Source organism: Spea bombifrons, chromosome 1, assembly GCF_027358695.1.
Source record: "Spea bombifrons isolate aSpeBom1 chromosome 1, aSpeBom1.2.pri, whole genome shotgun sequence".
NCBI lineage: Eukaryota > Metazoa > Chordata > Amphibia > Anura > Pelobatidae > Spea > Spea bombifrons.
Window position 1 is genome coordinate 45,747,209 of NC_071087.1, and position 25,764 is coordinate 45,772,972.

The 25,764-nt window shown below is 38.5% G+C and overlaps 1 protein-coding gene and 1 non-coding gene across 3 annotated transcripts; one reads left to right on the top strand and one right to left on the bottom strand.

Moving 5' to 3' along the window:
* On the bottom strand, positions 1-24,892 carry SEC24B (SEC24 homolog B, COPII coat complex component). 2 transcript variants are annotated; one of them, XM_053461504.1, is made up of 24 exons: positions 24,753-24,892; positions 22,662-23,363; positions 21,312-21,476; positions 20,252-20,356; positions 17,760-17,843; positions 17,177-17,355; positions 15,819-15,994; positions 14,986-15,088; positions 13,849-13,975; positions 13,401-13,510; positions 12,916-13,028; positions 11,922-12,040; positions 11,277-11,332; positions 10,717-10,923; positions 10,218-10,341; positions 9,427-9,585; positions 8,794-8,967; positions 8,575-8,685; positions 7,840-8,015; positions 4,784-4,921; positions 3,557-3,661; positions 3,125-3,217; positions 2,248-2,351; positions 1-1,662 (listed from the first exon to the last, which is right to left on the bottom strand). In XM_053461504.1, the coding sequence occupies exons 1-24, from the start codon at positions 24,787-24,789 to the stop codon at positions 1,548-1,550; spliced, it is 3,582 nt and encodes a 1,193-aa protein (XP_053317479.1). In that variant the 5' UTR covers positions 24,790-24,892; the 3' UTR covers positions 1-1,547. The 2 variants fall into 2 exon arrangements, with proteins under 2 accessions (XP_053317479.1, XP_053317480.1); XM_053461505.1 differs by lacking the exon at positions 20,252-20,356.
* A 473-nt stretch (positions 24,893-25,365) lies between these two features.
* On the top strand, positions 25,366-25,437 carry TRNAA-UGC (transfer RNA alanine (anticodon UGC)). The gene has a single exon. It is a non-coding gene; the product is annotated as a tRNA-Ala (tRNA).
* Positions 25,438-25,764: the final 327 nt, after the last annotated feature.

Here is a 25,764-nt window from a genome sequence, read left to right on the forward strand (position 1 = left end):
TCATTTGAGTTATTTTTTATTTAAACAAATATTTCTAGTCCACTTATCGTAATCTCTCCAATTATTCTTCACTTGATACAACCTGAAAAAGGGCAGATAAGAATTTGCTAATCAAGTCCCAGGAAACTATGATAAGTTTTAATATGACAAGCAAACTTATTCGGATTTTTGTTCCTCTAAAAACCTTTTAAAAACTGCCGCTCTGTATCAACTTTTAGAATCCTACCTGAGTGAATTGTCCCCAGAGAAGGAAGATGTGTTTTACAAAGGATTCATAAAAAGAAGATTGAATGTTTTGATTTTAAAAGCACACTAAATGTTTAATAAAGTTTAATACGGTTCAGAGGTTAGTTTACCTAAGCAAACTGGTTTGTTTGTATATGATGCCAGGATAAAGAGTCGATAAGGATACGCTGTAGTACTGTAACCGGCTGTAACGCACACCTTTATTTAAAACTTAGAAAATAAATTAACTTACTAGCATACAAATGTAATATTTTCAGAAGTTCTGCAGCATTCTACATGATAAATAAACTTTGATTTGCAAGGCTTTTCACAATGTGTTACATTTTACAAGTTTTTGTTTTTTTTAGGGGCACAATGCAAGACGCAGGATAAAATGTATATAAAACATGACATTAAACATGCTGGCTGGAAATTTGATGTCAGATGTCAAGACGTAACAAAACAAGCACCAGTGAATGAAGTCAACAAACCTGCTATTAACTCCAAAAACTGGACCTGCCAGTGACACACAGGGTGAAGCTTTAAATTTTTTCCTTTTCAGTTAACAAGTTCCAGCAAGTCATGGGTCTATACAGTTAGATGTTGGTTTCTAAAATAGATATTGCTCATATAAGTATAAAAACACATCATGAAGCAAAATATGTTTAATTAGTATGCAAGTCATAAATAAATCCACGTAACACATAACACAAAAAGTAAAACTGTTTCTGTGACGAACTTTGCAGTTACCCGCAAACCCCAATCAACTTCAAACAGTTCCACATTCATCACGGCTTCACACTTTAGCATTCATTTCCTGTAGTTACATTTTTACACATAGTTTACAAATGCATTACATAATGTACACATTATATTTGTATCCCTCTACTAAATATATGTAATTTCTAGTCTTCCAGGTCAAGAACGCCAAACGTTGCAAAGGATTCTGTTAAAATCTAGATATAAAGGTGTGTGTAACACTACTCTTTGGCATCTCATCATATCTGGAAGATACAATATAGGAGTAACAAAAGGTTTCTAATTGTTCTGAAAGCCAAGAACCTCTGAATCTGTTGTCCCACACACACACACACACACAACCACAACACCACACAAATACACACACAAACCTGCAGAAACCCTAAGCTATACAGGGTTGTTGCTTCTGTATATCTGCCTCCAACTGAAACATTGTTTAAAAAATGAACAAAAAGGTCAGTGCCCACTGTTATGTCATTATCTTTTTTAAATCCATCTTCATACTCAATGGTGTCAGAGTGTGGGAATGGGTGCAGTGTTTTGTCCTCCACGTCATTTGTTTTCTACTTGCAAACTTGTTGCTGAATGTGCAGCAAGAACTCATAATAGGAGAAGGCTGCCTCTGTCCGGTCTTCTACTAAATGCTGGAAAAATTCAGTCTTCGCTGAGCTATCGTCCCTGAAATAACAAAAAAAAATTAGCAATACCACACAATATTTTTACTTGAAACCAGCTGAATTCTTTTCTGTAGACAGGGTGTCACTACATATGCAGAGCAGAGGAAGGATAGAAAGAGAAAAAGGCACACCACACCATGTTAAGAATGCTCAACTCTGGAGACCTTCTCCAGCAAGAAGCAGAGAACCTGACAAATACAATACATTGAAGTAACTTCATGGAGGTTTGCAATTCAAAATGTTCTGTTAAGTTGAAATATTTCAACTCCCGTAGCAACAAAGTTTGGTTAAAAAACCCATAAGTGGTGTTGGGTATAGTGGGTTAGGAATGCAGCCGCATTTCAGAAACTAATACAGTACACATACAGACGATTGGTTTTATGGTTGGTTTTGTGACCAATCAATCACAGAAGCCTGTTTCATTCCCCATACTGGAATAGGTATATAGGTATAAATTATGCTGTGATTTATACATGGAATATAAATACAGAAAATATTGCATAACATCCTCCGTGCAGCTTGAAAAAGAACAACGAGTAATATACGGACACAACGAGTAATATAAAATATGAAATTAAATACTTACTTTATGACATAAAGAATGGGGTTTAAAGGGCTATCTTGTTTCAACCACGATATAAAGTTTCTCATTCTTTCTGAAGCCAGAGTATTCAACTCGGGAAGAGATGTCTATATAAAAGAAAAAAAAAAAGATACGGAAATAATGAAAAGTAAATCATTGCTATAAGCAACATATTGAATGTTTGAACCGGAAGAGGTCTTCAAAAGTATAACTAGAATGGCAACCCTTTACCTGAAAACTGGGAAGACTTTAACAAGCCTCCTCCTGCATTAAAGTAATTTAGCACATCCCTTATGGGTAAAACACACAACCTGTGAGCTCCCCAGGACTGGGCACACGAGGCTCGATGTTCTCCTCACTTAAGGCGACAGGAAGGGCATGTGAGAATGAGCAGGACTAATAAAATGATGTGTGCTTAACACCAATGCTGTCCCTGCCCTGAAAATGACGACATTAAACTGGAGAGCCTAAAAAGCACTGTTTCACCTGATGACTACATGGTGAAATGTCATCTACAAAGGGAGACCAGAAAAGTGAATTACAAGACACTTGGGTTGCCTTAAGGATGTTTCCTTCGAGGGGTGAATTCTCCAGAAATATTACTCTGGCTTATGTGCCAACAACATGGTAGAAACCATATTGTATTTCTTACAAACATTAATAATAGAGCTGGGTGCAAAGTTTACATAAAAAAGCCAAAAAGTGATTTACGCTCCAGCAGAAAAAAAGCAATTGCATTACAAGTCTAACAATATTATGCAAATGCTGGAATTGTCACAATAAACACAATGTTTCTGGAAAAGTTGCATATGCGCCAATATGACTGTTCCTAGCCTGTATTCACAAAATGTAACTATATTAAATTATTCAGCCTACTTACCATCCTTTGTGGCACTGATGCATAGTTGGGAAATCCTAGCACATCCATCAAAAAATTAGCATCACAATTTCTTCCAACCCAGAGATAGAGAGACTGTAAAAAAGGCAAAAGCCAAACACCACAGATTACTAGAAGTGATAAGACAAAGCCTGGGCGCAGCTTCTAACACCATCTTCAGTTTACATATTGGGCCACAGATAACATTTGCACTAAATACGAAAACCAAACATTTATCACTAGAGCATGATAGTATTCTTGCCTCGTCCTATAGCTATTTTTGTATTGTATTATTTATATTCTTGATGGCAAGCATTAACATTACATCATTGTAAAGTAAGAATCGTTGCATCACGAATGTGCTTTCATTGACATTATGTTATTTCCATATAAAACAGTGCATTTTAGAGAAAGAGTGGGTTATAATAAACGTACTGTGCCCGCATCCATCAGGAAGGCACCTTCTCTTGACAGTTTTTCTGCAGACAGGGACTGAAAGGAAGGCTGTGGTACGGCACAGTCATTGACAAGGATGGAAACCTATAAAACAAACAGATAAGGATCACCTCCTGCTCTGCCATTATGTGTAGCACAACAATATAACCACCACTTCTAACAAATACAGTTAAATACTGAATGCAGGTGTGTGTGTGTATATTATATATATATATATATATATATATATATATATATATATATATATATATATATATATGTTAATTAAATTTGTTGGAAGATGAAGTCATGCTTTGTTTTCCGAGGCAGGAAACTCTATGTAGTTGTAACGATCCACGAGATTAATACCTTTCATTGGGTCAGAGAAAGATCCGTAGAGTTACAACATAAGCTTTAAAGGCCACATAGGTCTCTGCTTCAAATAGAAAGAACAGAGCTTTTTATGAAAATAATGGGTTATAAGCACACATACAGAGCCACCATCCATCTGAAGTGGAGACCTCTCAGGTCCCAAAAGCATCTTTAATGCTATTTCCTTGTATGTGTTGGCCCAAAATAAGATATTGACTTTGACTAAAAAATTCCACTTTCTAAGGCAACAACAATTACCAAGCATGATTTCAAATAATTGTTGGTCAATTACTATATAAAATACATTTTTTAATAAGGGCTTTAAAGCAAATATATGCTGAAAAGTGCAGCAATGAAAATGTGGCATCAGGAAGTACCTGCATAAATAGTTATTATGGTACATCTCAAGGTCTAAAGGTGTGAACAAAGACAAGACCATTTAAGAAATACTGCTGGGAGGTTCATACCAGTTTGTTTTCTTAGTTTCTGAACGATCTAGAAAGTTTTGTAATTATGACTCGAATAGAATTATATTAAGCAATCCAATTAATGATCATATAGCTTCTGAAACATGCAAAATATGCACCAATACCAAGTCAGAATTGCGACATGGAGACACATCCAGAATTATGGTTTACTAAAATTGTATGCGAGATGCAGCGGCTTCACTGTGACAATAGATGAACTCATTTACCACAGCTGAGAGAGGACCGGGCTACCCACAAAGCAACATTTTAGAGAAAAGCTGTAATTGCAACTGAAACAACCAGATGGGGTATTTAAAAACAACCGTTATGCCACTGAGCGCTCATTCAGCATAGAATTGCCTCATTTTTCATGCAGATGTTTCCATACCTCGTGAGTGAGCCGGTCTACTCTGTAGAGATTTGGATGAATCATTTTCATTAGATGAACCAGAGGCTGATACTTCATCTGGCACATAGCAAAGACTCGATCATCCAGTCGTGTACTGGTACCGGTCCTGAAAGCTTTCTACATAGAGAGCATCGATAAGATTATATCATTCAATACTTTTAAAATACAGCAGGTATAAAGCAAACTTTTTTTTTTTTTTCAATAAACTCGAGATACGTGCATATCAAAAACTTGTTACTGTGCTTTCACATCATGTATGAAAGAAAAGTTAATAGAATAATGAAAGAATAATTACAGGAAACCAGTCACAAAACATTGTGCTTAAACAATACTCATTGTGCTTTTCATACTGCAGAAGGTTCACAAAACTTCTCCATGTGTATCTCCCAGCAACTCTAACAGATGAGATGTAGCTCCTCCTACAGGTAGGGCATTAAACCAATAAAAGTTACCCCCTCTCAACCTTCCGCAGGATAGGCTTCCTGGATTGTCTGAAATATACACCTGCTGATGGATCTCATAGAAATCTTAAGTCTCTTCTGGGGACAGTCAAACAAAACAAAGAGTTGTCCTTTCCACATAAATCAAGAGAGATTTAATATAATATAATATATATAATATAATTCAATATATTTAGCATTAGGAAAATCTCTTGGGATCGAGGCTTAAGTCTGGCTAATGCTGACATGAATTGCCGGACCAGGGGCCAAATCAAAGTCCAGAAAAGAGTTGAGGACCAAGTGTTGGGGGCACAGACCCTTGAAGTACCCCAAATGAAGAAAGTCCAGAACTTGGATAACTGATAGATGAAACGGGAGGAGTCCCTGAGGGAGTACCATTCTGGCATGTCTCTTCTTGGTGACTGCTTTCCAACATAAAGTCTACAGTCTATGATTCAGCAGGAGAGCCCCTTCAATCTCCTGGCCTTTAGCTGACGGAGTGCCAATGACGGATGGAAGATGGGGCACATGGATTTCTATTTAACTTTCCTGATGACTCTGAACAGAAGTGCTAATGGAGGAAAGCAGTCTACGGGACCAACTTTGGGAGAAAGGGGGTTTCTTTCCAAGAATAGGTTAATTCCTTATAGTCTATCCTTAGAGGTAGACTCAGCAGACCATGGTTTTAGCCAGAGAGCTCTGTGAGCCACATTAGTTAAGGCAGTCCTGGACCCCAATACTCGATTAGACTCAATAACTGAGTCACAAAGAAAGTTGTATGCAACTTCATGGGATACTACCCTGCAGTCAGTGCAGGATTTCAAATGAAGGTAGACACTCACCTACCATTTAAAGCAATTTGGAAATTAAGGTATCCCACTTATGCAAAACAAATGAAGCATGAAGCAAAAAGACTCAAAATTTGGGTTGTCAAGATGAATCCAGCTCTAACATTTAGAAACCACTCACCAGGCTGGACCTACACTTCTGGACAAAAAGTCCACACCAGCTGAAATATCTGCAAGTGTTTGGCCAACATCTTCCCTCCCTGGTACTAGGGTCAGGTCCTCTTCTACTTGCTGAACCCACAATTTAACAGAAAGAAAAACTAATGCAGAAGTGATCCCAGTACAGAAGCCAGCCACAGCAGACACAGATACTCTCCTTACTGCCCCCGTCCATGCTTCCTATCCATGGAATCAGAAAAGGTGAGAGGTGTGCTCCAGGGGAGTAGTGGATTTCCTTGTGGCCTTGGCCACAGCCGCATCACCTCTAAAGACTGGCCATATTTTGTCACATCTTCGAAGGGAAAAAGGAGTTCAATCCTTCTAGAGGTGGAAAGTCTCTTTTCAGGTTGACTCCACTGGTCCAAGATCATCTGCTAGAGAGCTTCATGTACAGGACATTTAGAATAGCTAGCAAAAACATATCCAATTTCTTGTCCTATCGATCATCCGCTACCCCGCTGACTCGCAGACTATGCTGCGATGCCTCACGCACGTGCGTCTGACAGGTGTTACACTGGCCATGAGTCTGTTCTGTCCTTCGTAAAGGACCTCCAAGCCTCATTTTCACCCCATTGGCGGGAATTGTTTTGGAGGGCTAGTTAAGCCCTCAGTAGATTGCCTGTGACAGTGCCTTGCGGCTTCCAGTTTATTCTGTGTGTTCGTTATTCTGACCTACTACCATCCTCTCTGTACTTCCTTCTGTTGTTTGAGAGACATTTACACTTGTCCATCATTAACCAACACAGACAACAAAGGGACGCCAATTGCAGTACAGGCTTCTATTTCCACATCTCTACCACTGTTTACGGATATCTGTGAGAATTGCTCAAACAACCTCTGGCCTCTCCCTACAGCTATCTTGTTACTGCCAATTGTCCTGTGGTACCGAGGGTGATTATTTCACCATCATCATATACACCCTCCCCAGGTTGCTGCATTGCTGGTCCGTCGAGCGTGATACAGCTATAGTTGGGGAAGCAAGAGGAATCTGGTTCCTGAAAACCACAAAAGGTGTTCTGGAGCTCAGAATGGAACATTTAAAAAAATGAAATGCCAACATCCTCTCCAGGTCTGGAACAGGAAGAACAGATCTTGGACTTGGATTTACTCGGGCAACTTCTTGCACAGGGAACATGACAAAGGCTTAGTTTTGGAAGAGGCCTTATTCCTTTCAGTTTGGCCAAATGGTTTAAAGAGGTTGGCTTCCAATATAAGGTTAATTGGTAACTAGGTTTTAATTGCCTTGTAACACAACTTGACATTCGTGTACGGCACAATGTTGTAATTCAAAGTGATAAACTATCACTTTTTCCACATTTCATAACCACTTCAAATACTAGCAGGAAACATGCTAGATACAATTCCATATAGTTTAATAATTAAAAAGAATATTATTTAATATTAAATGCAACACTACTTGCCCCTTCTCTATTGTGTGTGCTCACTGAATACTCTGTAGACTAAACCCCCCAATCTAATGTGTCTATTTTAATACTACGTCAGTGACAAGGAGGGCAGTTTATTTCACCTCTATTCCAAGCATAAAAAAAAAATAAAAAAAAAAAAATACTTTTTTAACTGAACATACCTGTTTCAGAAGAGCCAGAATGTAGAGAGGGAAAAGTCTCAGAGAATGTGGTGCTATCAGGGTAGTTTGCTGGAGGTTTGACAGTGTTGAATTGTAGGACGACAGAGAATCCACCACAGCGTTTACTAATGCATCCCTGGCATCTGAAAGGCTTGAGGCGACTGATCGATCTACAGCTGGAACGATAAAATACAGACAACTTAAAATCACTTTAGTATAAATAAATCAATTCTAACCATGCCCGGCAATTATGTTTCATTAGATAGGCGGGGGTAGCTTTCCAGGATTTGAGTCAGAAATCCATAGCATGCAACAAGGTACTTTGTGACATCTATTGTTGGAAACATGTTCTAAAGATATATATATATTTTTTTTTTTTAAACAATATGTTTGGCGTGCAGTGATTGCACATTATTTTCACATATGCTGAAATATATTTCTGCAAAGTTGGTCTACCTGTACAACCGTTACTGTAGAAACTCAGTCTTAATGATACTTCACGTATAGCTGAATAAAGTGTATTATAAAACTTTCAAAATTGGCTTGTGGGAGACAATGTTTTCATATAAAATTGCTCACATGCCAATGTTTTTATACTACAGTCAATATAACAAGATAGTTCACTTTAAGTAATCTTGTGTTAAATGTAGTACAATGGAATTGTTTAGCGGGCACTATGCATTTGGACAGCCAAAAACTTACTGAGAATCACAAAGGTTTTTAAGGTCTACATACCCATGTTGGCAAGAAGGCATGTCACAGCTTGGACGTCCGCTCCTGCAAAAACCTCAGGCAGTGAGTTTACTACAGGCAAGCACAACGTGTGCACCCGGATCCTCCTCTGACCTGTTAAATTAGGAGGAACATTTTGTTATGCCTCATATTTAATTTACTAAATGGCTGTAATATAAAAGTTTTGCTTACTTTAAAGTATATCAATAACTTAAGAATTACCTTTGCTAGAAGTGTACAGTAGTGCCACCTGAAAGCATGCCAGAGATGTGTCTGTTAAGCTTTCTTCAATAGACATTTGTACTGCAAAGCCAGCATCTTCATTAATGTTGGCGAGAGACAGGAGGTCCGTGGAACGTACAAACAAGTTCCCATAAAACGTGTGTATTGAGAGGCCTGAAAAAGGAAATTAAATAATGTACACATACTCAACACCAACAACATATAAACATACAATGTGCAGTATGATATATTTAACAGATGGTCAGTCATATCACTTATATCAGCCCTGAGGAAAGATCCCAAGCTTTGCTCGTTTCTCATTTTGGGTAAAAAGCCAAGAACCTATCGATTAAACCAAAGAACCGGTTTTCATTAAAAAGAAATTCTAGAATCTCCATGATTCTACCTCGAAGGATAGACAATGAGGAATTAACCTATTCTTGGAAAGAAACCCCCTTTCTCCCAAAGTTGGTCCATGGATTTCTACGGTGAGGTTAACTACTGTTATTTAGGTCACTGTCAAGTAAATTACTTTTCAAGTAGACTACCACATATATATAAAAGCACAAAATGAACCGCAGCCTTTGAAATGAGCACAGGCCACTTTCATCTTCCGACAGAAGGATTGCATACCTTTGGTGCACCGTATTCTCATTACAGCTTCAAATCCAATCTTTCGGGTGAGATAACGATCAAGATCATGCTTCAACTTTTCAGCAAGCACTGCATTGTGAGTGTGATGGAAGGATGGATAATAATACATACATCCTGCAGAGTACTTTGACACGCAAGCTGTGGAAAGCAAACACACGCATTAATACAAATATAAATCCAGAAAGGACTGTTAATTAGGTACCTAGAGTTACCAGTTATCTTTTAGAAAATGTTACTGAAACATTATTTTTAATGAAGGTACATATGTAACATTTCATACAGACATTTTGGTGCATGTTTCCAGGTTCTGACCAAACCTTAGGGTTGAGCAGACCCCACCTGCCACACAGATGCCTCATTAATGGTGTCCAGAGAGGGTTTTAAATTGCATGAGAGTCCCAGTGGGTTAAAATGCAGGCAGTCCCACTGATACTTTGGTAAGCAATATAGCCATATAGTGTGATGGTGTTTTTCGAATGGTATTCGCTGTTTTATTATTTTATGCTTTTATTATTTGAGCAGCAGCCCAGGAATCTGAATGTGTAGGCTTCTAAAACTTTGTAAGATGCTCCCCCTTTCTGTATATATTTATTTCTGTCATATACAGAATATTGAATATACTAATACAGCTGCACACAAAAGAACTGTGGGTGGGCAAACATGTTTTGTCTCCTGCCTGGGCAAGTTATCCAAATATGTTAAATAAGACTAGGCCCGGGATTTTGCATATCCCAACCGGTGACAAGGGAAAATGACTTATTTATACATACCTAGCGAAGCAAGGTCTGAATACTGAGAACTCAACAAAAACAAATCAACAGCGGTTTGCTGGCCGGAGCAATCCAAGGCCAACTTCTTATAAAAGTCTGTGGCGGGACCCAAATGCTGCACTCCCTGGAAGAAATGGAAGAAGCCAGGTAATCTTTATATCTATAACTTAAATGTAAAGTTAATATTTCTGGAATATAAAGAAAAAACAAATGTCTAAAACACATGCTTTGTAACTGGATAGGTTACATCCACACCCCATACATCCAAGACCTGCTAAGAAGCACAGTCGGTATAACTTTTGCTATCAATAACTAAACTTCTTTCATACGCTGTAGATAAGCGAATAACTGTTTTAAGGTGAAAACAAATCCAAAAAGGAAAAACTATGGATTGCTGCACCCGTCCATTTAAAAAAAAAATAATAATGTAATATCACTGTCTATGTCGAATGCAGTTTTATTTCTAAACATACTCAGATAAGTTGTATGGAGATTGTACCTTAGTGCTTGACCGTTGATTTGGATCTTCTCTAGACTGTAGAAGCCCTGCTCCCACAGATGGCAGCTGACTCTGAAACACTGAAATCCGTCCACCCGTGGATGACATTAGTTTAAAAGCTCCTTGAAGAGCAGGGCCCAGAGCGCTGTGGGTTTCTCTAGTATTGTTAAACATACTGGGCAGAGCAGTTAAAAGATCTTTGATGAGCTAAAAGAAAAAAAATGGAAACCATGTCTTGTGCAGTAAGAAGACTCTATGACAATAATATCCATACATGAAAGCAGTGCTTACACATGCATTCCTGAATGTGACTGTCCCTACCTGTAAGCAAAGCACACTTTACACATAAACCAATAAAATCATCTTGAAAATCAGCAATTTAAATATGAATAAACACATTAAAATGACATTCCAGCCATTACATGCACTTTAATATCTGTGCCGGCACTGGTAACGCAAACACTGCAGGAAGGGGGCTGTTCAGACCATAGTGTGCACGGAATCTTAAACCACCCATATAAGTTGTTCTAAGTAAACACACAAAACAGTTAAAATATTACCTCCATGCTTTCATGTAGGTTTACAAGTAAGCCATCAGGTGTAGGTAAGAAAATATCTGAAAGGAGAACAAAAAAAAAGTTATATTACTAAACACAGCAAAGTTATTATGATGTCCCAAATTTTCTGGTGATTTAAATAGACCTTGCTGAATTCCTTACATCAACTATATGTAAGACTAGGTGAAAGGCAGCCAATGTGAACATACATATGAAGCATCTTTGGTAACTACTGTATATTTATGATTATATGATATATTTTACATAGAATAGTTTGTTTTTTTAATATTTTGCATACAGGAACTGGCTTCCTTTGCCAATGTGGGGTCACAAGCCATGTTTCTTGGCACTTCATGTACTAACTTTGCACAGCAGTTGGCAGGAACGCAGTTGGCTCCTATTAAATATCCAAAATGGCTAAGAAATTGAATAGTTAAAACATAAGATATCCATCATAAGCAGGTGGATGTTACCCTAGCTAAAGGAGCTGCATTATTATTACAGTGATTTGTTATTTGAGAGGCACAACCGTCAGTCCAAGGCTTGGCACCGTATGCCAACAGATTGATTGCTTCAACAGATTTCCTGTTAAACATATGTTTCCTAAATAAAATGGGAACGCTCTTATTTTGTGTTTAGAGAACTTACCATCTATATCTGAAACAACCAGCATTTGGGGCTGAGAGAGGCCTTCTTGCAAATTGTAAAAGTGGACAGTGCTATCAAACGTAATGAAGCCCATCTTTGTTCGGGAATCTCCAGGCAACCTTAGGACATAAAAATAAATATATGTCATGCAGAGCTTCCATTTCACTGGCCTGCTGTCAAAGGCTTCCCAGTAGCTTTTAGTAGCTTTCAAGAAAGGAAGTTTCAGGCAGTAATTAAAACGTGTAACAATGAGGCCATTGGCTATAAACAGATTATGGCATTATTAGAGTCACCCTTAGTACAATTACGAGTAACATGGCAGCATAGACCAGATCAGGTAAAAAAAAAAAAAAAAAAAAAAAAAAAAATGAATTGCTATGTAAATTATAAAAAAACACACGCAAAATTATACTATTCAGAATAACCAATAATAAAGAAATATATATTTTCCCCTCTAAATACTGAGCACACTTACTCACTTACTAGTTTAAGGCACAGGGCTCATAAACCAGGATTACAAGTAAATAATAAGCCTATGCTGTATTTCTCTTCTCTTGTAGCTATGGTACATTGCTGCAAATGTCAGCACTATATTTATTAATCAGCAAAAAAAAGGACTGTAAACTGTAAACACAAAGCTTACTAAATTTAGTAAGAGCCGAGTTGTGGTCAAACGGAAATTTCAAACACTTGACATCTGCCTATACGGCATCAAAGATGGCAGTAGAGATAAAAATCCAGATAATGGCTGCCATATATTGGGAACATTTTTCAGCTAAAGATTGGCTGCTTCAAGCGGCCATTCAGTGACAATAGTCAGGAGCCTTTAAGGAGGGCAGCAGTTGCTGCAGAGCATCCTCAAGTTCAAATTAAATTATTTGTCATAAAAGTGAGCAAAGTGGCAGTCCTATTGAGGTCTTACTACGTTAAAACACCTTGAATACAAAGTGTAGACAAAATGAAGATTCTTTACGAGAGAAAATAAAATGCATACTTGTTTAGGTTATCCAGGAGCGCTTGAGAGAAAATCTTTAAATATCCAGACTCGACAGCATTGTAGGATACATCCAGAACAAAGAGATATACGGCTGGTGGAGGAGGCCTCAGCTTCACAACAAAGAAAAATAAAACAGAATTCAAAGTTATCTACTTGCAATGAACTATAAAAGTTACTTTGTGAAGACCTTTCTATCCAATACACTGCAATCTCATACTCTGGGTTTTGATTTTTTTTTTTTTTTTTTTATCTACCTAAAATGAACCGATATTCACAATTGTGCATAACGTTTTGGTTTAAATGGTATTAAAATGTTGAGGGATCAGAAAAAAAAAAAAGCATGAAGTTTTGATGGAGTGTAGTGAAATGATACTGGGGTCTGATTAAAAATATGAACACAATTATATCTAGAGGGGGATATAGTTATTCACACATATTACAAAGGAAAAGCCAAAACTAAAATAATAATATTTGAATTTTACCATGTAATCAGACGAAGCTATAAACTCCACAGAAGCATTCAGAACTTCCGGCCGCTTATGAGGCTCCCCATAAGAGCGCGTCACCGGATTATACATAAATTCCTCGGGTACTAGAAATGAAATTGGATTACAGTCAATAACAGTATATATGGAAGTCAAAACAAGCATTGAACTCATAACCTCTAAATATCCATTTTTTACCTTTACTTACAATGCTATCCAGTTAAAACAAGACAAAATGCCATAATAAGCTCATATAGATATATATATTCAAATATGAATACTGTATAAAAAGTGAAACATGTCAAAATGATACAGTAAATATTTCAATCAGCATAGAATCAGAAGCAATGCACCAACTTAAGATACATCACACAGTGCTCCTTATCTACAGAGGAGAACCCATGTGGGCGAATTTGTATTAAGAAAGAACATATGTATGACATACCATCGTTTACTCTGTAGCAAAGGTTGCATTTCCACCTCCTTTGGTCAATAAAAGAAACAAAGGGGTTTATGTATGTTCTGCAAGACCTACACCTTACAATACTGCTGGGAGATATCACAGGGATGTTCTGAAAGAAACGAAAACAGACATAGAAACATGGAATTTGAGTGGTAAGAACTATTCAGCCCACCTACTCTCCCCGTATTTCCCAATGTGAACTTCATCAGTCCTGGGTTTTGTTGTAAGTTCGGGATAGCTTTATGCCTAACCCTTGCATGTTTACATTCCCTCTCTGTATTGGCATCTACCACTTCTACTGGGAGGCAGTCCCACTTGTCTATCACCCTCTCATTAAGTGCATCTCACTTACATTCCATCTTAACCTCTGACCCTCTAGTTTTAGATTATGACCTCTTGTTCTAGCATTGCTCCTCCTTTGAAGTAAACTGCTCTTTTGTACTTTAATGTTTTTATTACATCTCCCCTCTCTGTTCCTTACTCCAGGCTACACATATTGAGATCTATATACCATTTTAGTAGACCCCCCATGCTCTGTCCAACATGACAATATTCTTCTGGAGATGGGTTCTCCAGAACCGTACACAAGTCTCTAGATAAGGTCTGCCAGAGACATGTATAGTGGCAGAACTCTCACTTCCCGCTACTAATGCCTCCCGCTATACAACCCAGCACCCTGTTTACCTTTTTCATATGCTTTTTGCATTGACTGGTTATCTTTAGATACTCAGAAATAAATACTCCCAAGTCTGGACAGAACAGTGCCCCAATGCTTACTTTGGGCAGGCCTATGTTTCGTATATGGGCCAAATTGGCTTAAATGTCATGTGATGTGATGTCATATAGCAACAATTATAATAGACAAAATAGGTAATTATATCCCCATATTCACAATCAATAGTAAGAACAAACATTACATTTCCATATTCTACAAAGTAAGCATCATAATACATACAATTAAATAGTTATGTCCTGTCTACCCACTGTACAGCACTATGGAATATATGGTCACAATATAAAACAGCCTTTCAAGATATATTCCCTTTAGTACACTTACTATTAAAGAAGGTGGGCAACAGACAAACAGAAACTGGCATACAGTGAACTTGTTCCCCTTACCGGTTTGCTTTGAAAGGGATGAAGTAGTAATCCTAAAGGAAGCTTAGCTTTGTTCAACAGCGCCTGGGTTTGTGGAATGTTAGTAAGCGTACACCGAAAAGCACTGGAGGGAAGAAAAAAAATCAATTAAAAGGACAGAAAACGTCATAATAAACATAGTAAACAATTCAGCTAAAAGGGTACAGCTGCCATTTTTGATTTTGTGGAGTTTATCAGTCATTCTTGGCATCTCTCAATTTCAACATACATCCTTCACATTCTGGAAGTGGTCTAAAGGCTTAGAATAAGACCAGTCCAGGGGTTAAATGCCACCCTTGCCAGCCCACCCATGGAAATTTTTGTGTGTGGGGATGGAATACTTCTTATGTGGGTTTAAAGCCAAAAAGGGCTTTTTACAAAAAACACTAGTTACATTTTAGCGTGTAGCAAATGTAAAGCCTACAAATAAACACTTATCAGAGCAGTGTTGTCCTAAAACTGGAAGTTTAAATGTGACGAGCTTTATAGCATTCAGAAGCTTAGCTACAACATATAGATTACAAAAGGGCTCATGAAGAAACCTTGAGGACCTCCAGCTGAGTAACAATGATTTGGAGGATTAACAAAATATATAATTAACTCCAGAAAACCATGCCCGCATGGGCAAAAACATGACATGTCCATATTCTTTCATCATTTCTATGTTCTGTAATTGATAGTTACAGCAACACTGTGTGCCGTGCACAATAATCCCACGAGGACAGAGAGAGATGAGCGCCAAAAAAGGATGCTAAAGGTGCTATATAGTATATCGGCGATCACATCACAACCCTTTATTAAAAATGAAAACCTACTCTGGGCTGCAATTTAATCTTCTAAGGTCTGAATTCAGGTTAGGAGCCGGGGCTGGCAGCGCAGTCGCAGGGAGGAGGTTTCTATCCTGTATCAGGTTCACAGGTCGTAGGCCTTCTGGCTGCTGTGCCTGATGAAGGCTTAATCCACCCAGGGAAGCTGGCAGTTGGTTGTAATGCTGTCACGCAGGAAGGGAGACAAAGAAGAATGAGCACACCAGCGAAAGATCCGAGGACATGCCAATGTCAGACCCCTTGGGAAAGATCTATCAATGAACGTCAAAGTAAAGGCACATAAAAGCAAACTAGGGAACAAACAGACACAACGCTTCCGTGAGATACTGTGCTTACTTTCTTATCCTAATAAAAGTAAAGACATTCCCTTACGCAGGGAATCGAATAATCAGGCAGAAGTGAAAAATAGTAGCGGCGGTAGTTGGCAAAATCAGATACAGAAACCCAAGTCTCGCAGATGCCTGTCTGCTATTTAAGGAGATTCATAGCTCAGCCTGGATAATCCATAACGAGGAAACAAAGCCATATGCCACTGTGCGAGATAATAAAGTGACAAGTTCCTTTTTAAATGACCTACTTTAGAGAAGATAGAAGGAAAACGCGTCGGGCTCAGGGCTGGGCTGCACAGGGAAGGCATATGTGGCTACACACATTTCCCAGGGGCTTGTAGCTGTCCAGGTTTTTTGTCTTGAATCTCCATACTGTCCTGTAGTTTTCAGTTGGCAAGACATAACACTAACTAATATCCTTGCACCAACAACACTATATTCATTTTCCTGTTATATTCTCAAGAATCTTCTACATGACATCCTAGGTTGGAAAATATTCTTCACCTTTGCATTTATTTAAAATTATTACATATACGAGAAACATTTTTGCACTATTTTTTTTAAATACTGTTGGATGCCAAACATTCCCCACAAATAATGAATCAAATAAAAAGTACAATGAAAGAAACACTTAATCTTCATATATCATACATAAGGAGGCATTTAAACATGAATAAAATATGTTTAAACTTTTGGGGTTATGTGATTTGGGGTTATGGTTAATATTCACATAAAATGACAGATCTGCTAAATTGTATTAGCTTAACATAGGAGAGGGTGCAATTAAAGTCGTGATCTAAGTAGAAAAGCACCTTTAAATGAATGATAAAGCTATCGTCATACAATTAAAACAGGTCAGGTAGTAAAGGAAATTCTATTAGTCAAGGAAAGCAGTGTTTTGTTTTTTTTGTCATTTTGAACAGAGTAATGTTTGAGGGCTGTGACTTCATTTCATAGATCATGGTAGAACGTTTTCTATCAACTAATACACGTAATGAATGTCTTTTGCCAACTTACTGAAGAATACTGTGAATAGCCAGGATGGTGTACGGGGGTGCTGGACTGGGAGCTCGGCTGGGGTGCAGAATTCTGGTAGCCAGGCTGAAGGCTTGGGTATCCGTGGCCAAAGGGCTTTGCAGGTTTGGAGCTTTGTGAAGTAGCGTTTATAAGAGCTGGGCTACTTGCTGGGGGCGTATCTAAAATATAAAACAAATATATATATCAGGAAATAACAGAAAGGAAATCAAAACGTATAAACACTTAAAATAGACTAATCTATGTGTATGCGATTACTTCATTCAACAGAGTGATTCCTGTGACAGTCCTCATTAACCATATACTGCCTCATTCCCAGTGGGCACCCTCTTCAACTTAAACGGGACACTTGCATTTCGTGACTCGTTTAGCAGCCATTGAGTTAGGGTTTCTTATGAAAACATTACTAAGTTAATAGGGGATGCAAAATGAATAATGTCACTAGTAAAACATATTTAGCCACCATATCACTATAGAGAACAAAATATCCCTGCAGGCAATGAATAAATAATGATTGCAACTTTCATGCAAATGGTACAATGATTTCAGATCTAGGAACAGACACCTGTATAGCCTCCCCCTTCCAGAACATCATAGTTTTTCGGCTCTGACGATGCACTACTGGTGGTAGAGGAGCTTTCGTCAATACCTAGGGATACAAGGACATCAAACGATTGAGTGTTGTATTCCAGTTATCAAGTTAACATATTTATAGAACATTTGGTTATTTTTTCCAATATGAAATGAGCCACAAGCTATGAAAAAAGAATTTGAGTAACACGCCTGCGCTGCGTGAAGTGATATAAGCCGATCTTACACAATAATGAAGATAACAGTGCTGATGAGCATTATCTTTACAGGTGAGTTTGTACACAATTATATATACTCTGAGACACAGGGTATGAAGGACCCTGCTTGCTGGAGGTGGTTGAACCAACTAAAGAGTGCCTGTGTCACTCACTGGATACCAAGGTCCCAAAACCCACAACAGGTGTAACCATCTTAGATGCACTCCTCTCATTCCGCGCAAGGTAGGATCATCAACTTCTAGCTACAGTTTACAATAAAGGTGCAACTCCCTCTCCTCTCCAGATTTATGAACTGCTATAAAATTAGTTACATAAAATAAAAGGATATTTAATCAGACAAGAGAAGGTGGTTAAGTGTGCTCTGTTACTAAGGGCAAAGAATGTGCAAACATGTACAACATGCAAATAGTGTGATGCAAACATTCATTCCCACACACCATCCTACGCTAAAATTATGAACTACAACCTTACCATAACTCATGGTAGAAGAAAGAACATCTATACAACATCACATGAGACGTATAGCCTAAAAGCCTTAAGGTTTAGCTATAGTACATATTATTCAAGTTACATGCACAAATAGAGCATCCCGCTCCCATGAACGGCTCATATCATGTTACATCATTACTGCTATAGAAGCAATGTAACTTTATATAAGATGTTCATGGGAGTGCGACGCCTTAACTACTGCTTAATCTCCCTTGAAATCACATTTAAATAATGAATGAACTGTAGTGTTGAACCATATCTTGGTCGGTTTGGGCCTGGGAGGACTACGATTCATTCATTACTTCAATCTGATTTTCAGTGTGAACTTTATAACACGCCTATTAGGTGTTTTATGGGGTTATGTGTCATTCTTTTGTTGGGTTATTGGCTTGTATTTTTGTAGGCAGCAGTTTATGTACTATTGTCACCTGTGTTGCAGGTGTCTACACTCTTCAGTGGCCACTCTTGGTCCCTCAGATACACTCGAAATGAAGAAAAACTCACTTGTGCACTGCTTAGTGGAGTAACATTTATTTATCCTCTCCCCCTAGACTGCATTAAAGTCTACATTACTCTTTTGCCGCTCTCATGCATCACAATCAGCACTCAAAATCCTTTTACTTTCAAACTGAATTACTTTCTCAGCCAAAGTGATGCGCACAAAGATGCAGCCAAAATGATGTACAAGCACACAAACCATTTAAATAAATGAATTAACTTATAGATGAATCATTAACATTTATGGTGTTTATTATTCTTACTCTAGAATTATCCAGGGGAAAAGAGGGTAAATGTATATGCAGGGATTCTTCAGAACACCCCATGCACTGAGCAATCATATGCAAAAAAAAAAAAAAGGCATTCAATGGCTGGTGTTTCCATTAGTAAAGGATTTCTCCAAGTATGAATCCAAATGGGAGTTTGATTGTTAGAAATGGCAACACTTACTAGGAGTTCAAAAATGCAATAATTACTTTAAGAAAAAAAGTAATTTAGTTAGAAAGTATCAGTTCCCAAGTGGCCACACTTATTATATTTAAATACTCGAGACTGTCAAAGCTCAAAGTCCCATCAGCAAAAACTAAATTTTACTAAGGCTCAGCGGGGCTACTGAAAAGGAGCTCAAAACATGAGAATTGATCTGCTCACTCACTATTTTTTTCTCATTACAGACTAGAATAAAATAAAAAGGAAAGCCTACTTTTCTCTCTAGAAATCTAAGATCTACAAGTCCAAAGAGGTCAAGGAGAAGCAGAATGCATTTTAGTAGCACATAGACAGACTGTAATGCCAGTAGGACAGCGAAGAAAGAGGGCATTGTTTGTGTAAGTACTGGTTATTTCTTTTGCTGCCCACTCATTCATAGAAATGCACAGGCCATGGTATTGTTGCCTCTTGGGTAACCAGCCTACTGTACTTGCAATTGTCTTAATCGCAATGTTAGCTTTTCATTTTCCAATATTTTCAGATCATCCAAAAATTAGTATTGTGGTTTTGTGAAAAAGAGAAGATGAGTGAATTAGAGAAAGGTCTGGTGTTCATAACTACCTTTTCCTGGACTGCATGGATTTAAAGAACAAAATAGAGAGATAATACCCAAGTAAAACACAAAAAAAGATTATATTTTTAGCGGAGTTAGCTAGTAATGCAGAAGGTTGGCTGCAACATCTGTCTTTTCTGTCTGTAGAAAAGAAGCAAGGTTAAGAGCAAAGATATACAGGGGAGTCATGCTAGCCACAGTAAAATAGCTAAAGCAGACCTGCTTCCTCATCATCCTCCTCCTCTTCCTCATCATCTGAGCTGGATGACAAGGGAGTTGGTGCAGAGTTAGCTTGATTATTGACATATCCAGCAAACTGCATGCCTGCAAATCATAGAAAGCACAAGAAACAAGAATAGTCAGGTTGACAGGAAAGCAGAGAAACCCGTGTTCGTACTCCATATGCTGAGTGAAGAATATGGATCATCACAAGCCACCCCCTGGCATGCAGCATTGAACAAAAGAACATACACTACCAGGTCAGCAACCTCATTTCAGAGGCTTCATGACATCATTAGAAACGCAAGCAAATACACAACACTACATTCCTCAGGATGCAATCTAATGGTTTATTTATTGGAAAGATTACAGTTTGGAAACCATGGCACAAGAGTTGGAGAAACTATGCTATAGAGGGGAAAATGTTGTTCAGCTTGCTCATGGGCCCACGGATATCACCTGGAGTAAAGAGAATAAGTAAAGAAAAACCAAGACAGAAAAAAAATGGGGAAACAATGAGTACTGGAAACGGCATTCACCTATTTTGTTTTAATCCTGGGAAAAATAATGGATGTAACAGTTAATACTAAGTTCACTACTTTTGTAAGTGGGTTTATAGTTTAACCTCAGATGATTTGCTTGGTTTTACATACTGCCAATATGTCTAGTTATAGAGCATCCTCATGAGAAACCATTACCTTACTTACTGTTAAAGTTTCACTCAAGCAACTGCAAGTGTCCTTTAATCAACTGATGCCTCTTCTCTTCAGTAGACCTATTGCTAATACTATACACCCAATTTCATAATCAGTTTATTAATAAAGATGGAAAGAACATCAACACACAGTCTTATTAAGCCAACCCTGGCGATGTGCTATACAGTCTGTTATATGTTATATTTATGCAATGCAAGTTGATATCTCAACATAAAATGGCATCATACTGCACAGCCTGTTCCCAGCTTGACTTGTGTAGGAGTAGAGATTTTACAGAGAGTTTATAGAACAACCGGGGCTGAGGGTATTGATCCAGCCGGCCACAAACGCAGTGTTTATATTACCTTCTCGCCCTGAAGGATTGGACGATTGCGCATGAGACATAACAGCTCCCGGCCCGTGTGACTGGTTATCGGGAAGAGGTTGCTGTGATAGGGAGGTAACAGAAGGTACTCCAACACCGGACTGCACATAGGTATTTGGTCCTTGCATATGGAACGCAGCAGACACTGAAAAAAGAAAGAAGCGCACAAAGAAATGATTTCAGAAGCCAACAGCAGCGCAGGTTCACATCGTTTCGGGGCATATAGATCAGCATTAAAGTGAATACGACTTCTGAATGATTTGCACCGAGAGACAAACTAAATAAGGATGGATAATGGCAGTCTCTCAGATATTTGGAGTACACAGAATAACAGGAGCTGTACAGATATAAACATAAAGGCAGGCAGAACTGAAACGACAACTCCCTAAAAACCTTCTATCTACCCTATTAAAGAGGTAGGAAAAGACCTGGCACTTGGCATGGATTTTATAATTAGTCTCATACTAGAATGTAGCTAAACAGATAAACAAAAACGGTTTTTTCTGTTCCCTTCCAATTATTTTGTAGCAGAATTTACAAATACAAGGACAGTTCTGGGTCACTCTTTCCTCCTGTCACCTGGTCAGTTGGGAATACAATCATTATCAGCGTGTAGTATTGCGTCCTAGAACCCCAGATATGCCATAGCATTGGTGAGGGCACACAGTGCTCGGCAAACGGAGGCATACCATGCCAGCTGAACTGAACGTGCCATGTTTCTGGTGCTTTTTATATTAAACACTTTTTATATACACCAACCGACTTTTTTTGTGGACAGTTGACTGATACAAAAGGCAAATGGATGAAAGCACCTCAGTGAATGAATGGGTACAATGGACAGTAAGGGACACTGGGAGAAAGGGACAGCTGGCAGAGGTTAGAAAGGTCAACATTAGTGGGTAACAGATGTGGACACATCAATGAGTGAATTTATAATAGAGATGTGAAGCCTCTTTCCACCTGAGCCCAAACGCGCACACGCACACAAGCACATGTAAAGATACCAGATAGTTTGTTTTCACAATCATATGGGTTCCTTCATTAGACTGTGCTGTTGGTGAGATTAAATAGTTTGTCCTATCAGTTTACCTACATATTATTGCAACCTCAATCTGGAACTCCTTTAAGGAGAAACAGAAGAACAGACGAGTTACAAAGATTACATTTTTCAACACATACTGTATGTCACAAAATGTCAGTTAAATACAATTATAAATAATGGAAGACTGAAAAACCCAACTAGGGCAGTGTGATCCACAGACAGGAATGAGAGTGTGTATACATAAATTATATATAAAAACAATCCTTAATATCTGCAAGTTAAACATACCTGTGGCAGACTGAATATGTTTTGGAGCCAAAGACATGCCATGGTTCTGTAGATGACCATCATTTGGATGTTGCTGTACTACAGCTGGCGTTGGGGTTGCGCTCTGCAGATGTAAATCCCGATGAAGCATTGAAGGGCCACCGGCTACATGCACTTTCTGCACACTGTTATTCACCTGAGGGATGGCCTGGAGGCTTTGAGAGGGCATAGTTTGTCCATAGTTACTGTTGACGGGCATGGACGAGTATGTTGATCCTGGATATGGAGGGCTACATTTTGCAGAAGAATATTGACCAGAAGGAGTAGATAATCCCTGAGGTGGACATGAAGAGGCAGGATATGACATGTAAGCATATTCAGCAAATGAAGGGTATGGCTGCTGAAGACCAGAAGGAACGTGAGCTGCGGAAGGACCCATAGTTGTACCTGGTCCTTGTGACCCTGCGATATGATGACCTTGAGGGTGGCTCTGGTACAAGGGTTGTGAATCTTGATTTGTGTTCACAACAGAAGCTTGCATGGGTTGCGGCAGTGGGTTTTGCGAAGATGCTGCATAGCTGCTGGAGTAATAATCTGCTCCATATTGGCTATTTGAGTATGTTGGAGCGACTTTACTCGGCACTTGGGAGTAGAAAGCAGGGTGTGCAGTGTGAGCTGATGGATATAGCCTGTATCCGGGTGATGGCTGAGGCTGGGGTGGTCCTAAAACAAAAAAAAAAATCAGATGCTTTTAGTCCAACTAGTCAATATGAAACATGAAAGACACAACAACAAGCAATACATGCATACTGCATGCAACTGCATTACAGCTAGATATTATAAATGAGAAATCTTTATATTATAGCAATAAATGTACAAAACAGTATGCTTATGCCACTCAAAGAGGTCTCAAAGTAACAAATTAGATGACACATATTAATGATATACAAAATGCGCTAGAATGAATATCTAGAACAATCTAGAACGTCAAAACAGCCCAGGTAACGGTGGTGAGATGATTGCGTCTCAAGGTAACCCTTTAAATTTAGAGAGAAAACTAGAAGCTTTGACATATTTCTTCGTTCCATCATTTAAACATTTTATACAAATTATGTACACGCCAGCAGGCCAAATACAAATAGTTACTTTTCACAACGTTGCCATTGTGACAATTTTGCATAATGTCTCTGGCTCCAACCAAAAAACCTAATTTCCTTGACAACCGCACTCGGCCCCGGATTTCACAACCACAAACTGGCCCTTTACACTCGAGGTAACTATGATGTTTGGACTAGCCCTTCATTAAATAATAATAATAAGTTTTGTATCTGTATATAACAAAAAACAACAGACAAGCTATACAAAATAGTTACTATTAAATATATGCCAAACAGGATGTGACAGTACGACTCAAGACCCCACAACTAATTTCCTTTACTCTGATTTTAAATATAAATCTTGAAATTAATTATAGTAAATTGTAGTTATCGCAAGTGCTAAAGGGATAAAAGCTAAGAAGGGACAAATGCTTATTTTCAAGAACTACACTAACATCTGAATGATATAACACATACATCACAGATCTATACGTTACATAAACTATTCCCGACAACAAGTGAAGTAGCTTGATTTTTTTTTCCAGATTTTCCCTAGAATTTGGAACAATGGGCACACAGCTGCTGCCTCCAAAAACAGGATACAAAAAATGCTGTGTTTCAGAACAATTTATTAACGTAACCAAAGCAACTTCTAATGTGTCAGATAAAACATTGGCCCAAGATACTACATTTTTTTTAAGTTGTTCTTCAAATTTGGCTAAGAAACGATATTATAAAAGGAATTAAAAGATACATATACACTATATGGGCTCCCCTTTGTACTCCACTACAAGCTTAATCCTTCTCCATGGATAATATATATTATATATGTGCCGGGAGGTAACGCACACAGGGATAAGGCACTTCTGCTATAAGGAGCTTACACTGTGTAATATTATTTAAAGACACCAGTGGGGTATGAGGGCCGGTCTGCGTGTGGCAGGGATGCACCATATGTATAAAGACAGCTCAGCTGGCTGTCAGGGCCTCTATGCCCGTCTGCGCCCGGTCTTACCGTTGTGCTGTGCTGTCGGGGGCCCTTGGGCGGACATAGCGTCTTTGTGCGGGTCACTGACTTCGTTGCGTCACACACAATCTTTAGCCCCCTGGTCCGGGATACCCCTAGCGTCACCACCGCAACCACCGGCTTGTGGGCGGTAACCCCCTAGAGCCGCGAAGGGTTCTGGAACCTCACGTGACCGGCAGCAGCCTATCCCCTGGACAAAATTTGGGACATTGATAGACCGGGGGTGGGTGAGGAGAGCGCCCTCTAACGCTCGGAGGGAGGAATTGATGAAAACAACGTACACTCTGATTTCTGTCAATATGTTGCGTCATTTGCGTTGCGTTACCGGAGTATGTCGCGGTTCCAGTGGAACTCGGCTCTGTAGTGCAAGTCCTGGTTACCTTGCACTTCGTATCTAGTGCTTGTTATGGAAGACTTAAAAAATATCATGAGCTTTATAAGCTCTATATATTACTTAACGTTAACAATAATTATGTTGCATGCTATGACAAACAACGCTCTATTTTTTCGGCATAAACTATTTCGCTTTGCTGCCGTTTCAATTGATTCAGCACAGTTATTAAAAAGTCACTCCCAAATGAGAGCATTACTTGCATGAGTAGGGGATGTAGCTCAGTGGTAGAGCGCATGCTTTGCATGTATGAGGCCCCGGGTTCAATCCCCGGCATCTCCACTCCCTTTTTTTTTTTTTTTTTTCTAAAAAATGACAATTTACAATTTGATTTTTTTCATATAATCATATTAAGCACCACAGAATAGTCACGTACTAAATTATTTAATGTGTGGTGAGGAGCAGGAAAGTAATTAGACTAATTGAGCGCACTCTTAAAAGGTAAAACCAACACACAGCACTTGCACAGAGGAGTCCAAAGACTTTTTTTTAATCACAGTTAAATTAATTTCATTAAATTATTGCCAGCAAAAATGTAATATATGTTTTTTTAACAATTGAACACACATTATATTCCGGTTCCCATAAACCCCTGCAATGCTAAGTAGA

Coding starts and splice junctions, on each gene's coding strand:
- SEC24B (XM_053461504.1), bottom strand. CDS start 24,789: ATGTCCGCCCAAGGGCCCCCGACAGCACAGCACAACG. Junction 15,089..15,818: donor AGATTAAATTGCAGCCCAGA/GTAGGTTTTCAT, acceptor TCTTCCCTCCAG/TGCTTTTCGGTGTACGCTTA. Junction 12,041..12,915: donor CTCCTGGATAACCTAAACAA/GTATGCATTTTA, acceptor TTATGTCCTAAG/GTTGCCTGGAGATTCCCGAA.